Source organism: Penicillium rubens, assembly GCF_028828025.1.
Source record: "Penicillium rubens strain IBT 27055 chromosome Unknown utg000001l_segment0_segment0, whole genome shotgun sequence".
Lineage (NCBI taxonomy): Eukaryota > Fungi > Ascomycota > Eurotiomycetes > Eurotiales > Aspergillaceae > Penicillium > Penicillium rubens.
This window is the reverse complement of record NW_026890599.1, coordinates 1,675,026-1,688,951: the sequence shown is the minus strand read 5'-3', so window position 1 is coordinate 1,688,951 and position 13,926 is coordinate 1,675,026. Positions and strand designations below refer to the sequence as shown.

General features: G+C 49.3%; 8 protein-coding genes across 8 annotated transcripts; 5 read left to right on the top strand and 3 right to left on the bottom strand.

Annotated features, from left to right (window-relative positions):
- Positions 1–558: 558 nt before the first annotated feature.
- On the top strand, positions 559–1,252 carry N7525_000675 (uncharacterized protein; the record flags this gene model as incomplete). The annotated part of the gene is made up of 2 exons (XM_002562113.1): positions 559–633; positions 707–1,252. The coding sequence occupies 2 exons, from the start codon at positions 559–561 to the stop codon at positions 1,250–1,252; spliced, it is 621 nt and encodes a 206-aa protein (XP_002562159.1).
- Positions 1,253–1,596: 344 nt separating this feature from the next.
- N7525_000674 (uncharacterized protein) lies at positions 1,597–2,262 on the bottom strand (the record flags this gene model as incomplete). Its single annotated transcript, XM_002562114.1, has 1 exon — positions 1,597–2,262. The coding sequence occupies one exon, from the start codon at positions 2,260–2,262 to the stop codon at positions 1,597–1,599; it is 666 nt and encodes a 221-aa protein (XP_002562160.1).
- A 445-nt stretch (positions 2,263–2,707) lies between these two features.
- On the top strand, positions 2,708–3,355 carry N7525_000673 (GNAT family N-acetyltransferase; the record flags this gene model as incomplete). The annotated part of the gene is made up of 1 exon (XM_002562115.2): positions 2,708–3,355. One exon carries the CDS (start codon positions 2,708–2,710, stop codon positions 3,353–3,355), a length of 648 nt encoding a protein of 215 aa, XP_002562161.2.
- Positions 3,356–3,734: 379 nt separating this feature from the next.
- N7525_000672 (putative sarcosine oxidase) lies at positions 3,735–4,883 on the top strand (the record flags this gene model as incomplete). Its single annotated transcript, XM_002562116.2, has 1 exon — positions 3,735–4,883. One exon carries the CDS (start codon positions 3,735–3,737, stop codon positions 4,881–4,883), a length of 1,149 nt encoding a protein of 382 aa, XP_002562162.1.
- Positions 4,884–6,716: 1,833 nt separating this feature from the next.
- On the bottom strand, positions 6,717–7,894 carry N7525_000671 (mitochondrial 37S ribosomal protein uS2m; the record flags this gene model as incomplete). Its single annotated transcript, XM_002562118.2, has 3 exons — positions 6,717–7,528; positions 7,602–7,805; positions 7,864–7,894. The coding sequence occupies 3 exons, from the start codon at positions 7,892–7,894 to the stop codon at positions 6,717–6,719; spliced, it is 1,047 nt and encodes a 348-aa protein (XP_002562164.2).
- A 478-nt stretch (positions 7,895–8,372) lies between these two features.
- hel10 (putative high expression lethality protein Hel10) lies at positions 8,373–9,067 on the bottom strand (the record flags this gene model as incomplete). Its single annotated transcript, XM_002562119.2, has 2 exons — positions 8,373–8,667; positions 8,721–9,067. 2 exons carry the CDS (start codon positions 9,065–9,067, stop codon positions 8,373–8,375), a joined length of 642 nt encoding a protein of 213 aa, XP_002562165.2.
- Positions 9,068–10,917: 1,850 nt separating this feature from the next.
- On the top strand, positions 10,918–12,096 carry N7525_000669 (putative phosphoglycerate mutase family protein; the record flags this gene model as incomplete). Its single annotated transcript, XM_002562120.2, has 4 exons — positions 10,918–11,143; positions 11,253–11,475; positions 11,638–11,740; positions 12,085–12,096. The coding sequence occupies 4 exons, from the start codon at positions 10,918–10,920 to the stop codon at positions 12,094–12,096; spliced, it is 564 nt and encodes a 187-aa protein (XP_002562166.2).
- Positions 12,097–12,120: 24 nt separating this feature from the next.
- N7525_000668 (putative 60S ribosome biogenesis protein Rrp14) lies at positions 12,121–13,840 on the top strand (the record flags this gene model as incomplete). The annotated part of the gene is made up of 3 exons (XM_061211649.1): positions 12,121–12,243; positions 12,360–13,326; positions 13,380–13,840. The coding sequence occupies 3 exons, from the start codon at positions 12,121–12,123 to the stop codon at positions 13,838–13,840; spliced, it is 1,551 nt and encodes a 516-aa protein (XP_061070875.1).
- Between the last annotated feature and the right edge of the window lie 86 nt (positions 13,841–13,926).

The window sequence follows — 13,926 nt, the reverse complement described above, 5'->3', positions numbered from 1 at the left end:
ACATACACTGTCGTGATCTGTACAATTTCCAAGTGCAATGAAGTCGAGTCCAAGTACACCTGCGTAGAGTCTCCACTTAAATGTGGTTGGCTTGACAACGATCATCTATATTCTCATGTCCTAACCTATCAGTCTGAAAGACACGGAGTAGTCAAATGCAAGACATTGATTAAAAAGGGACTACTAATGCAAGTGCCCAGACTAATCAATATATAAAAAGCGTCCAAGACTCACATTAGGGACTCGGGTTACCCCAGCCACCGACATCGTACATTGTGAGTCGCCCAGCCTCCTCAGCCCAAGATGACACTGGATTTCTTCTCTTTTTTTTTTTTAATTTCCCCTCTTATTTGTGTCTATTTTCCTTCTTTTTTTACTTTCTCTTCTGTGTCTCTCTGCATCTTCTACATCGTGCATACTGCACTGTAATCGCAACTGCCTGTGCTTTGTTGCGAGCTCGTGTAGCCCCATCTTGTTACTGTACCTCGGACATACCAAACATCTCGAGACAGTTGCACATTCCAGAGATCTGAAACCAAATCTCTTTACACCGCCGACATGATTGGCAGCGTGTTCTTCGTATTCAACCGCCTGGTTGAGATCGTCTTCCTGATCCCAATCATTGGCATGCTGGTATGTCAACCGTGAACCAGTCTGATCAGCAATACCCCTCCGAGTCTCCCGCTAATGATATCTCCGAACTTAGGCCTACTTCGTTAACGGCTATCTGAAAGTAAACCAGCTGACCCCATCATATATCCTGGTCCTCTTCATCGTCAGCGTAGTCGCCATTTTCTGGGCCCTCGACACGCTAATCCGCTTCTCGACAACAAAGCGATCCGCAAGTTTCGTCGCATTCGTGGACCTGCTCTTCTTCGGCGCCTTCGTTGCATCCGTCTACCAGCTCCGCTTCATCGCCAACGCAGACTGTGCCAGCTGGCATGGCGGCTCCGTTTGGATCTCTCTGGGTCCGTTCGGGTCCTACGGCCAGCACACAGATAATCCGCTCTCGCTGGACATCAACAAGACTTGCGCTATGCTGAAAGCCTCCTTCGCAATTGGTATCATGGAGACGGTATTCTTCTTCTGGACTGCGCTGCTTGCGCTGTTCTTGCACCACTCGCATAAGCCGACTGTTGTCAAGGAGACGACTGTTCGGAGACGCAGTCATTCCAGTCGTCGTGGTCATGGCTCTGGATCGCACTCGCGTCATCGCAGCTCCAGTCGCAGACCGGCGCCTTATGTCGTTTGATTTTGTTTATATTGACTTTTCTTTTTCTTTTACGCGCGCGTGCTTCTTATGATTGAATGAAGATCATATGCCTTAATGAGATACGGATTGGGATATTTCCTTGGATGGATTGTTACAGAACAATTGCACAATTGCAGCAAATGGGTATCATATTGAAATTTCCGTTGTATGTGCTGGGAACATGGCCATTTCGGGCCTGTGAGATTAGGCCTCCATGTCTTTTCATACTATTGTTTAGTTTTATTTGCAATGCCAGCTCCCTTGTGGTCAACCGATATCTCCGCATACTACACCACTTCAAAACAATCCAATTACAAGGCCAGCAAAGGAAGCCGAGAACATTCTCACATATCCTCCAGATCAAACCGCATATACAGCTTGTGAACGTCGGCTCCAATGTGGGAAGCAACGATTCTCGCAATTCGCTTCCTCCCTTGGCCCCACGCACACAGAACAAATGCTGCAACGATTTTGCCTATACCTGTCCCTAGGAGAGCGTTGAACTCAGGCAAGGAAGGCTCCCAGGTTTGCTCTGTGCTGGATGGGTAATGAAGTCCTTGGGATTTGTACACCTTTCTGAGACACGATAGGGTGTTCACTTCGTCGACATTGGGCACGATTACATTCCTCAAGCTGTCAAGTGGGAAATCCATTTGGTAGGCTGCCTTGGTGAACTCGGATATGTATGGATCATCGCTTCTCTTGGATCTAAAGACATCATCAATAAAAATCACTCCTGGGCCGGTGCGCCCAATCCACCGCACTGGTGGACCTTCGTCACGTAGCCTAATGTTAACCTGTCGATAGGTGGAATTCGCATTGCTCAGGTTGAGAGCAGTTGGTAGTTTTAGATCTATATGCACAGATGTTCGATCGACGATATAGTCCCGGTGTTTGGACGTTAAAGTAAAAGTAGAAATGGGGTACGGGCAACCCGATGCACGATAGTTTTCGATCCATTTCTGTAGTCTTCGTCCCTTCTTTTCCCATAGATGGTAATCGTCGGCCATTCTGCTCTGTGATAACGGTTGAAGCGTTGGATAAGAGGAAGGAATAGAGGGTCTTTCAAGGCGTCTACTAACTCGTAGATCTATTCCATGGCGAGTAATGCTAGCCTTTATATATTCCAGAACGGAACGACGGTACGAATTCAAGGAAACTCGATCAATGCAACTAGACTGAAGACAATGGAGCAAAAGAGAACAATGCGAAAAAGAAAATAGATCAAAGAACTACTCTAGAAGTCGCAAAGGCTCCCTTTTTTGAAGAGTTGAGGTATTGCAACTTATGGAACTTTTCACGATCAGCTTAACTGACTAGACCAATAATTGCCCAGGTGGTCTTCGGAGTTGGGCCGAGGTAGTTTTTCTAGATTTCCCCAGATTTCAATGCAAGTGACTCATCCCCACCACATACACGGGCACTTCCCAGGGGAACAACGTCGAAAGTATCAACATGGCCTCAAAGGAAGAATTTGTAACTGTGAAGGCATTTTTGCCCACAGTCCCGCTTCCCGCAAATAGCGAGCGACCCGCAATAACAACGGATCGCCTACTCGTCCGCGCCCTCCAATCAACCGACTTGGAAGCCCTACATGTCCTACGTACACAAGAAGAAGTCATGAAGTGGACGAGTGCCGGGTGCCTTGACGATAGTATCGAGAAGACCAAATCCAAACTGGATCCTTTCTTACCACCAAATGATCGTGTCACCGCCAATTGTGCCATCTGTCTGAAGGAAACGGGCGAACTTATCGGCATCGGTGGTTGTCACCTTTACCCTGGAAGGCATGGATGGCCTGAAGTTGGATACATGCTAAGGACCGAGGCTTGGGGGAAAGGCATTGCGACGGAGTTCTTGAGCGCCTGGCTGCGATTTTGGTCAGAGTTACCTCGGACACAGCGGGAAGTCAGAGTTCAGAAAGAAATGGTTATCGGAGAAGGTATAGTCGATGAACACCTTATCGCTATCACGGAAGCAAGCAATAGTGGGAGTCAGAGGGTACTGTTGAAATGCGGGTTTGAGCGATTCCGCGAGTTTGTCGAGGTGGATGATACCAAGACTGTGAATCTTGTTGCTTTCCGTTTTCTTCCAAAGCGATAGAGCTCGTTGCCTACCTAGGTATACACCCTCCCTGTGCGTAAAATATAACAAAGCGTGGATATCGCAATTGGGAGGTTGGAACCTGATCGCATCATCGCAGGTGTTTATGTACGATGAGCGGGAAACGGAGAAGTTCCAATATACAAGCACAACTCTAGTCCCAGTTTAATCTGCCTAGTTGCTCCCTTCCAAGGTCTTATTGCACGTCTTAAAGACTAGATCCAAGGTCGGTTATTGGGACTGGCACGTGAGCGGGCTGTCCTACATCACTACTCCGTAGCACCGAGAGCATAAATGGAGGCCCCGGGGCCATCCCGTGAGTTGATTAATCTAGTAGGGACTTCACTCTGAATACAAAAAAGCTATCCAACAAGAAGAAATGGAACACTTTGACGTTGCAGTTGTTGGACTGGGAGTGCTGGGAAGCGCGGCTGCATACCAAGCCGCTCTAAGAGGCAAGAAAGTGGTTGCTTTCGAGCAGTTCGAGCTGGGCCATGTGCACGGAGCCTCCCATGATACATCGCGGATTGTCAGAACAGCAAACGCAGCACCCCAATACGTATCTCTGGCCAAATCCGCCTACAAAGACTGGGCCGACCTAGAAGAGGCCACAGACCAAAAGTTGTTAACGATAACTGGTGGTGTTATGTTTTTCCCTAAGGGTGCATCCCCTCCACGCGTTGACTTTACGACAAGCCTCGACGCCAAAAACATGCCATATGAGGTTCTTGATTCTAAGGAAGTCAACAAACGTTGGCCCCAGTTTAACATCCCAGACACAGTCGAGACGGTATATACGGCCGACACCGGCATTGCGCATGCGACCAAGACAGTCCTAGCTATGCAAAATCTAGCAAGGACAAATGGTGCAATTTTGAAGGAGTACACGCGAGTGGACCGGGTGATGCCGAAGAAATCAGGCTCGGGCGTCGTGATCGAGACATCCAAGGGACAGTTCCACGCAGCCAAAGTCATCCTCGCCACAGACGCATGGACCAACAAGCTCCTCGCTCCCCTTGGCATACACATTCCATTGACAGTGATGCAGGAGCAAGTGACATACTTCAAGCCGACAGACGAATCAGTCTGGGAACCCGGCCGTTTTCCCGTATGGATCTGGGCCGGTGATCCCTGCTTCTATGGATTTCCATCTTTTGGCGAGCCGACTATCAAGGTTGCCCGCGATACCTCAAACAATTTCATGACACCTGAGCAACGTACCTACGTACACTCGCCGCAGTTGCTGGAGCAGCTGTGTTCGTTCATGGGCGATTTCATGCCTGACAAGGACCGTCAACCGCTTCGTACTATCACTTGTCAATACTCTATTACCCCAGATCGACAGTTTGTTATCAGCCCGTTGGGAAACAATCAAGATATTATTGTTGGTCTGGGGGCTGCCCATGCGTTCAAATTTGCGCCGGCGTTTGGTCGTGCCCTTGCGGAGTTGGCAATGGATGGGAAGAGTACGGAGGATCTTTCGAAATTCGGGATTCCGAATAATGCTACTCCTACTATCAAACTTTAGGATATTCTAGGATTTAATGTACTTCAAATCGAAGCCTGAGACCAACTTTCAACTTCCGGGGGTCAGTGATTCCATCGAGAATAGCGTTGGTGCTTGTTGAAGAAGCTATGTAAAAGCCATGGAGAAAACTGACATAGTGGCATCAACATAGTACAAAGAACACCTGCCGCACTTTGTAAGTGAAAGAATTCAGAAAAGGGCCAATGTCTAAATAATTGGCACTGTTGACAAACGCAAGAACATAGTATCTTTTGCTAAGACCATCCTATCCTACATGGGTGCCTTGTTTTGGTGGCAGATTGAACGTTTGTTTGCCAATGTGGTCTCTATAAAAGGTCTTTCCTTGCTAGTTTGAATAGCAAGAGTTTCTTCCTTCTTCGTCTTCCAGCCCTGGTAGCTTGTAGCTCCATCATCTTGAAAGGACCCATCCTACGGGTCTTTGTCCTAGCGCATATATAGATCTTCCCCTCCTCGCATTTTCCTTTAGCCATCTTCCATGGTTTCCTTATCTACCACACTCCTTTATATATATATATATATATAACTTCCGACTCCTTTCCTGTATCAGTGGTACGTTCAGTCGAACCTTGCAACTTTCCGGCGCTGACACAACGCAGATGTATTCATACAGAGGGACAGGAGACTGGACCACAATCTGACGTACGATTATTGCCATGGCAGTGTGTGTGAACCTAGACAGGACGCACATCGAAGCTGCTCACGACCTTTTGCAGCTTCGTCTCCTGCTTACGAAGAGCGTGCAGGAGAGACACAACCAATTCCTAACGGTACGGCGGTCCCTGATAAAGAAGGGCAACTCTTGATTTATGGTCTAAATAGCTCCGATATCAATGGGGTGTCCTTTCTCCTTCCCATTTACACCACTTCTTACTTCGGTTTACGAGCGCACAGGCAGTGAACCAGCGGAATTCGTGAAGAACCTGTTCTTTCCGCATACTTCAATTTCGGCTCAACCATCATTATCGCATCATCTGCCATATCTCCTTTGCGAAGTCATATTGTGGCTGTTCAGAAGTCCACCAATGTCAACTTCCGCAATATAATTCCCCTTCAAAGCTTCTTTTCTGTGCTTGATCTTCTCCTTCTCTTTCAGATCAACAAAACTTGAGAAGGCTTGCACTTGCACCCCGCGCTCTAATCTTCCTTTCCTTTCTTTTTCTTATATATAAAATACACTTCCAAGGTTACTGCCATTTACCAAAAAGGCACGTCGTGCATGCCGTGGTGGCCGCCGGGGGCGTGGCCACAGTGTGCGGGTTCATGTCTATCACATGGCCTCGCAAACATTTAAGCTCTCTCATCTCGCCCAGAGGGCCCTGGAGAGCTCCCCAGCTTGGAGCCCTTTGTCTCCCACAGGGCTTGATCCTAGAAGATCTGGGTAATTCTCCCTTCGCCTGGGCCAACTATATATGTACTGAAGATCTAGTGATGCAAAGGGCGTCGTTGCAAAACTCCGAACGAATGGTATCGACAAAGAAACCATTTTCGTGGCCTGGGCGACGTGGCGCTTCGACCTGAGTTACTTGAGACTGTGGCTGGAGGATGAGAAGTTTGAGGACATTCTCCCCGGTGACGAGAACGTCTGTATGAGGCTCAAGCCCTAGAGAACCTGTCTGATGCATCGTCCCTCATTACAAGCTGGAATGAAATAGAAAAGGAACCAAATTGACTCAAAGTTGTTAATACATATCTCAACACCAAGACCTGGAATCATCTATACAGTACAGAGTCCCGTCGTTTCAATGCAATCGACCGGATACTTAAAAAAGGCAAAAATGCAATTAGAAGACAGAAGACACAAGACGTATCCCCCTACTTCTTCTGTCCGTCAGCACCAGTAGCCAGACCCGTAAACGGATCAAGACGCAGCTCCTGAGCTGTGATAGGAGTGTAAGAAGTCCGGCCCTCCTGTGCCATCTTCAACCGACGCAACTGACCCGCCTCACCAGCGCGGCCAAGAATTCCCGCAATAAGACAAGTAGCCCGCAGACTATCATCGTTCGAGGGAATCGGGTAGGTCACACGTGTAGGATCCGCATCGGTATCAATAACACCGATAGTAGGAACATTGTTAAGCCCACACTCATGCAGCAAGACAACATTCTCCAGCGGGTTAAGACAAATCACCAAATCAGGCTTAAGCGACGGGCGATCAGCAAGATCAGACTTGAAATCGGGCAATTCCTCGTCCAGCGCGTTGACAACCTTGGTCTCACAGTGGCCGAGAATCTGCTCGCCGTTCGTCAGAGAGCCCGGGATCCACCGCTCGAAGATGTGGTAGCCCTTTGCCAGCGACGCCGCCTGGACAATGGCCCGCTTCTGGCCCTTCCGCGTGCCGGCGAAGAGGATTAGTCCACCGCGTGCGGCGACTTCTTCGACTACCTTTGCGGCGCGGCGGAGGTGCGCGGCGGTTACGTCCAGCGAGATAATGTGCACTCCCTCGCGGATACCGAAGATGTAGCGCGAGTTCTGTGGGTTCCAGCGCGAGGTCGAGTGGCCCAGGTGTGTTCCTGCTGCGAGCAGCATTTCCAGGGAGATCTGGGATGGCTTGGGGGGGTTGCGGATGACATTTTCGGGGTCGTAGGAGGATTTCACGCTTGTGCCGAGCTTTTTGAAATTGCTTCCTGGGGGGAAGAGAAGAAAGATGAGGTTAGTTTATGCGTTGGAGTAGTCTCCGAGAAGGAATTCGAGGCTCACTTTGTGGCTCGTCTGATGTGAAGTCTTGTTGTGCGGGTGTGCTGGCCTCGGATTGTGCCTGCACCATCTCAAAGAGGGGGTTTTCTGAGCGAGAGATCTCATCTCTGATTGGTGTCTGCAATGTCTCGACTGGGCTTTCGGGCAATGTCGATTGGAAGCGACTCGAGATCGGGGCTCGTCGGCTCAGAGCAAGGAGCTGGCGGCCTGTGGGATGTTGTTAGCAGGGACATGCAACATGGTAGCAGCAATTGACCACACTCACTCTGGCGCATACAAAGCTTCCGTATAATCATTTTGGGAATGCTAAATGGCAGATGTGTCTGACAAGGAGATTACTGGGGACTCGTCCGCTCGAACTTTTGTCGGGCTTGGCATTTGATGCCTGAGGCCCTACGCTATTCCACTTGGGGTGTTTTGGCCTCCCGCCCGCTACACTACTTCTCATACAGCAGTGTCTTATCATTGTGATTTACCGTTTACTGTTTAGTCACTGTTTTCTACAAGGAATAGTTCAGCAAGGTAATCACGTTGCAATTCTGAAAAGTATGGTCAGATCACAAAAAGGTGATTTCGATGTCAACGCAGTTCTGTCATGGTACAAGCCGCTCGAGGGCGAAGAAAAAAACCCCATGAAAAATGAAAGCGATCTGGTGGAAGGAAAAAAAAAGAATGCATGCCGACCCATTGTGATAATAATAGCAAAGAAAAGAAATTCATGAAAACCGTGTCATCAGGCAGAAAACGTAAGAGGGAAGTCCATCAGGAAACCTTCTACTTCTTGAAGAAGCCACCGAGCTGATCCATCATGGAGCCACCGCTGCCGCTGTTGGAAGGAGGGGGGCCACCGTACTGAGGAGGAGACTGGTTGTCGGAGTTGCGGTGCTTCTTGACGGCGTCTTCAGCGATGCTACCGATGATGGCTCCGCCGATTGTTCCAAGGAAACCGTGGTTGACCTTGTGGCCAGCGAAGCCACCGGCGGCACCACCTGCGAGGGCGCCAGCAATACCACGCTCGCCATCCTGGGCCTCATCGGGGGCACCATGCTGCTGCTGCTGCTCGTAGCCACTGTGATATGTCAGTACATGGTGAACGAAGTGATATGTCAGTGAAGTACATACCCCTGACGGTTCTGGTCGTGCTGGCCGTAGCCATGCTGCTGGTGTTGCTGGCCAGCGTAGTAGTCGGAAGAGCCACCCTGCTGCTGGCCGTAACCCTGCTGCTGGTGTTGCTGGCCGGCGTAGTAGTCGGAAGAACCACCCTGCTGGCCGTAGCCTTGCTGGCCGTAGCCATGTTGGGGCTGACCGTACTGTTGCTGTTGGTCGTGACCCTGGCCACCGTAACCTGGTTGACCACCGTAACCTGGCTGGCCGTAACCTGGCTGGCCGTAACCTGGCTGGCCGTAACCTTGCTGGCCATAACCTTGCTGGCCGTAGCCACCCTGGTTGTACTGGTCGTAGCCGGACATGATGTAATTTGAATTGGCTTGATAGGAAAGTGAAAGAGGAAAGTGTAAGATGGAAGGTAGAGTAGTGTGAAGGTGAGTAAGTGATGAAGAGAAGTTAAGTTGAGGGGGTCAACCTTTTATAACAGGTGACCCCAAGTAACCACAGGGCTGACGGTAAGAACCCCACATGGCAAGCGAAAACTTACGGAGGGGCGCAGCCTTTGGTAAGCGTCAGCCTGTTCAGCCCTGTACGTTTTAGTACATTTTAGTACATTTTTAATACTTTTGTATATTTCATTTTACTAGTCGATACCTACGGTACTCCGCAGATAGAATGCACTCAGCCTGATTAGGTTAATAACACCGCCACACTCCCAACATATTACTAGATTCAACCGTGGCTATGCCAGGCTGAACCTCGGTGTTTACACATTACCAGATCGGTCCCGAAATAGATTACGCGGATCTCTCGGCTTCCACGGATCTTCCAGAATCTCTCTCTCCGCTGAGTCCATAGTGGGCTCTCGGCATTCTGTATTGGGCCAGTTTTATGTGGCTGCCTACGCTAAGCCCCGTCTTTCATTTCTGTCCGACCCATAATACCCGAACAGAACCCGAATTTGGAGAATTGTTGCGACGAAGGTGGCGTCATCCTAATATTCTCCTGACAACTTATTGACATCACAAGTCCCTAATTTCTGACTCTTTAGAAATAATTATAGCTACGGTTATCACCTCATATGATAATATCGATGGTCGACGAATGTTAGCGAGCCCGCACACCATTAGACGTATCCCATATCCCCAACACGAGTCAAAGATTGGAATCGTAAATGATGACATGTTCAAGTGACCTTCACATGATGGGAGGCAGCATTAATTCTAGACCATTTAACTTTGGGGTGTCAACAATATATATCTCCAGGGGCATACGACCAAGAATCACAGATATATATTGCCTCCCCAGCTACAATGAATACTAGCCAAGGAGATCGTCATCAGACCACACGGTCCCATCACATCCCATCTGTTGATCCCGTGAATCACCCAGATGCTCTCATTTCTGGTGTGTTGAGTGATCGACTATGATCGACGAATGACTGGTTTAAACACTGGAGTATTGCATGGGACTTGACCAGGTGACAGTAGCTTAATCCATCCCTTGGATCCTCACGTACATCTACATGTACGTTGCGTTGCACAGATGCCAAGTGCGAGAGTCCAAATTCATCCGAGATATACTCCGAACACAACAGTTTTCGATCGTCATTGAATCTGACTTATATGTTTCTAAACTACATCGTATGTTGTACATGTGCTATAAACTTAAACCACTAGACACTTCGATATATTAAGTACTCCATATAAACACCACTATATATGTACAGATCTCCGAGATCATTCCCACCCCGAGCAGATCACCGGAGTGCAGTGGACATGCAGAATATGCTAGACCAATCAAATTGCAGAGTTGTAGCATATAGACCGAATGCCCACCTGTAGTTTGTCAACTGCTCATCTGTGCTCCAGAACTCTATGCCCCTTTGGAGCTTGGTGCCTTTGGCGCTGGATGATAATTGGAATGTTATCTGCTGATCCACTCTTTGCTTTTTTTTTTAGTGTCAGCCTTATTTTTCTCTTCGGTGAGACGAGACGCCGTAATAGGATCCGGGTCATGGTTTTCCTGCACTTATAACTAGAGCTAAGGATACCCGACCGGCATGGACAACTTTCTATGAGGTTATGCTTTTTCCGCACCGTTATAATTGATCGTCAATCTCCTTGGTCCTTCGCTGATCCGCTGTCCAGAGATTAGCTATTACGTGCTTACTTTCTATATGACCGGGCCATAGTTAGTCTATGTACCAAAAATGCTGTTGCAATCGGTCCTTTCAGCTCTTTGCTTCTGTCTCGGCATCACGTCCGCCAAATCATACCCAACGGTTTACATGATCCGACACGGCGAGAAGCCCAGGGATCCAAAAGACCATGGTTTGGCCTCAGACGGGATCAAGCGGGCACAGTGCCTGAGACATGTTTTCGGGCAAGAGTCGGAGTACAACATCGGATACATCATGGCACCTCATGTGAAAAAGAGTAGGTTTACACAAGACTCGAGAGCAAACTGATAGCACAGTACCTAAATGAGGGCGCGCAGGATATTGACTTTCATAGACATGACTAACCATATGCTTTCTGTCCGCAGATGGCGCACATGGCCGTGCGTTTGAAACCGTTCTACCTCTTGCTAAAGATCTCCGTCTCACAGTTGATACACACTGCAAGCGGACCAAAGCGAGATGCGTGGCTAAAACGATCAGGTCGTATGACGGACCGGGCAACATTTTGATTGCATGGCGGCACTCGACTATGGGTGAGATCGAGAAGGAGCTTGGTGCCTTGGAGCCTATTGAATACCCGGATGGGAGGTAAGTAATCATATGTTCATATATCCTTTTGTTAGTAAGAGATTCGCATTGGGAGAAATATGTCTGGGAGGCGATTTCCCCGTGGAATCTTCAGCTCGCGACTCTCTTCGGCAAAAGCTCGTTTGTTTGCCTTATATTATGTCCTGGCACTGACAGTTTCAGGTTCGATCTTATATGGACAGATCCTTGGCCGTATGGGAACATAACGAGCATCAGAAGCGAGGAATGCCCTGGACTAGATGTTGCGACTGGCCTCGTGGATCAGGTTTGATATGGAAATGGAGAAGATATCCACTTCATTGGTCATTAGGTGTATATTCATGAATTGAATTAAAAAAGTGCATGTTCAATGAATCAATAGAAGATCAAGACCGAAGGACCACAATGCGAAAGGATGAATAGAAAGAATACAGGAGAGGGAACAATCAACCGACGTCCAGGAACCTCTCGATCAACGCACAGACCAACCGAGCAAAATTGTTGTGGGAAGGCGGTGAACCAACCGAAGCGGAGACAATTGTAGCGCCAAGATTTCCTCCCCCCAAATTTTTCGTTGCGCTTGACTGTCGAGCTTTCCCTTCCAGATTACAATTTCTGTCTACGGGAAAGGATTATGGATGATATCGAGGTTTGTGCACTCGGAGAATGCCCCGCAAGGATGGCGAGCTGACTGCCTTCAAGGAACGGCTGCGCAGCCATGCGCAGGCATTTGACGGTCTGCTGTCTTTGATCCCCGCCAAATACTATTATGGCGAAGAAGATACAAGTGTATGTAGCCCTGTTACATTCTACAAGTTGACGTCTTTGGGATTGGAGTCAGCTTGTGTTCTTGCCTCTATCCTTCATTCCGAAGATCTCTGTCTGACCATCATCCTCATTTCTAGGATCAATGGCAACGTAAAAAGCAAACCAAAGAACAAGCACGCGAGGCGAAGCGGGCGAAGCTGAATCCTGATGCCGCTAAGACGGCCAAAGACGTGATGGATGAAAACGCACGCAAGCGAAAGCGCGAGGACGGCACTCTCGAGTCCGACTCGTCCGACGGAGAGATGGGTACGGAGGCTCCCAAGGAAGGACTGAACCGCGGAAACGCCAATATGAAGAAGCAAAAGCAGGTCGAAAAAACTGATAAGCTGGACGCTGCCAAGACAGCAGAGGCTGAGGCACGGAAAAAACAAAAGGAAGAGAAGAAGGCCCAGAAAAAGGCCGCCCAAATGGAGAAAAAGAAGGCCAAGGATGCTGCTCGGAAGGAGAAGGCTCAGCAAAGCAAAAAGCCATCGACTACCCCAACCGAGGATTCCGAAAAATCTGCAACCAAGCCTAACGGCACTGCAGCCAAGGATACTGAAGCCTCCGAAAATGAAGAGGATGACGACCAAGAAGATGACGGTGTTGTTGAGGAAGGGTTTTCCATTGAGTTTAACGCTGAAGAGGAAAACCCTTCTTCTGCCCCTTCAACCACCGACTCTCCTAGCCTCGATGCCTCAAATTCTCAATCCGGCACTTCCTCCATCTCCTCCATCGTCCCCCCCTCCACCTCCACCGAAGCCAAATCCTCAGAGCCCAAACCTCTCAAGCACACACCCGAAGAGCTGAAGCAGCGTCTACAGAAGCGTCTGGACGAGCTCCGGGCTAAGCGCCACGCAGATGGACTCAACGGCAAGCCTGCACGCAACCGCCAAGAATTGATCGAAGCCCGTCGGCAAAAGGCCGAGCAAAGAAAGGCACACAAGAAAGAATTGCGTGAAAAGGCCAAGATTGAGGAAGAGAAGAAGAACGACGAGGCCATGGCCCGCCGCTTCTCGCCCGGTGGCTCTGGATCCCTTTTGGCATCCCCCGCTCCCCTGCCGAGTCCGTCGGATCCGGCAGCAACAGCTTCTCTTTCGGCCGTGTGATGTTCACAGACGGCCAGCAGACCGATCTCACCGGAACCGGCGTGCGCGAAACCCCGAAGACCCGCGGTGCCCGTGACCCCGCTTCGCAGCTGAAGGCCGCTGAAGCTAAGAAAGCCCGCCTCGAAGAGATGGACCCTACCAAGCGGGCCGACATTGAAGACAAGGACCTTTGGTTGAATGCCAAGAAGCGTGCCCACGGCGAGCGTGTCCGCGACGATACCTCTCTGCTGAAGAAGGCCCTCAAGCGCAAGGAAACGGCGAAGAAGAGATCTGAGCGCGAGTGGAAAGACCGCATCGACACCGTCGCCAAGTCTAAGGAACAGCGCCAGAGCAAGCGCGAGGAGAACCTTCGCAAGCGCCGGGATGAGAAGGGTGCCAAGGGTGGCAAGAAGAAGTCTAGCAGTGGAAAGAAGAAGGCTGCTCGTCCTGGATTCGAGGGCAGCTTCAAGGGTGGTGGCAAGAAGAAATAAACGAGCCTGTATCCCGTGGCTTAAATATTTATCTCCTTTCTCACTGACTTTTACCTCAACCTGTCCTTTTATATTCTTCTTTTTTC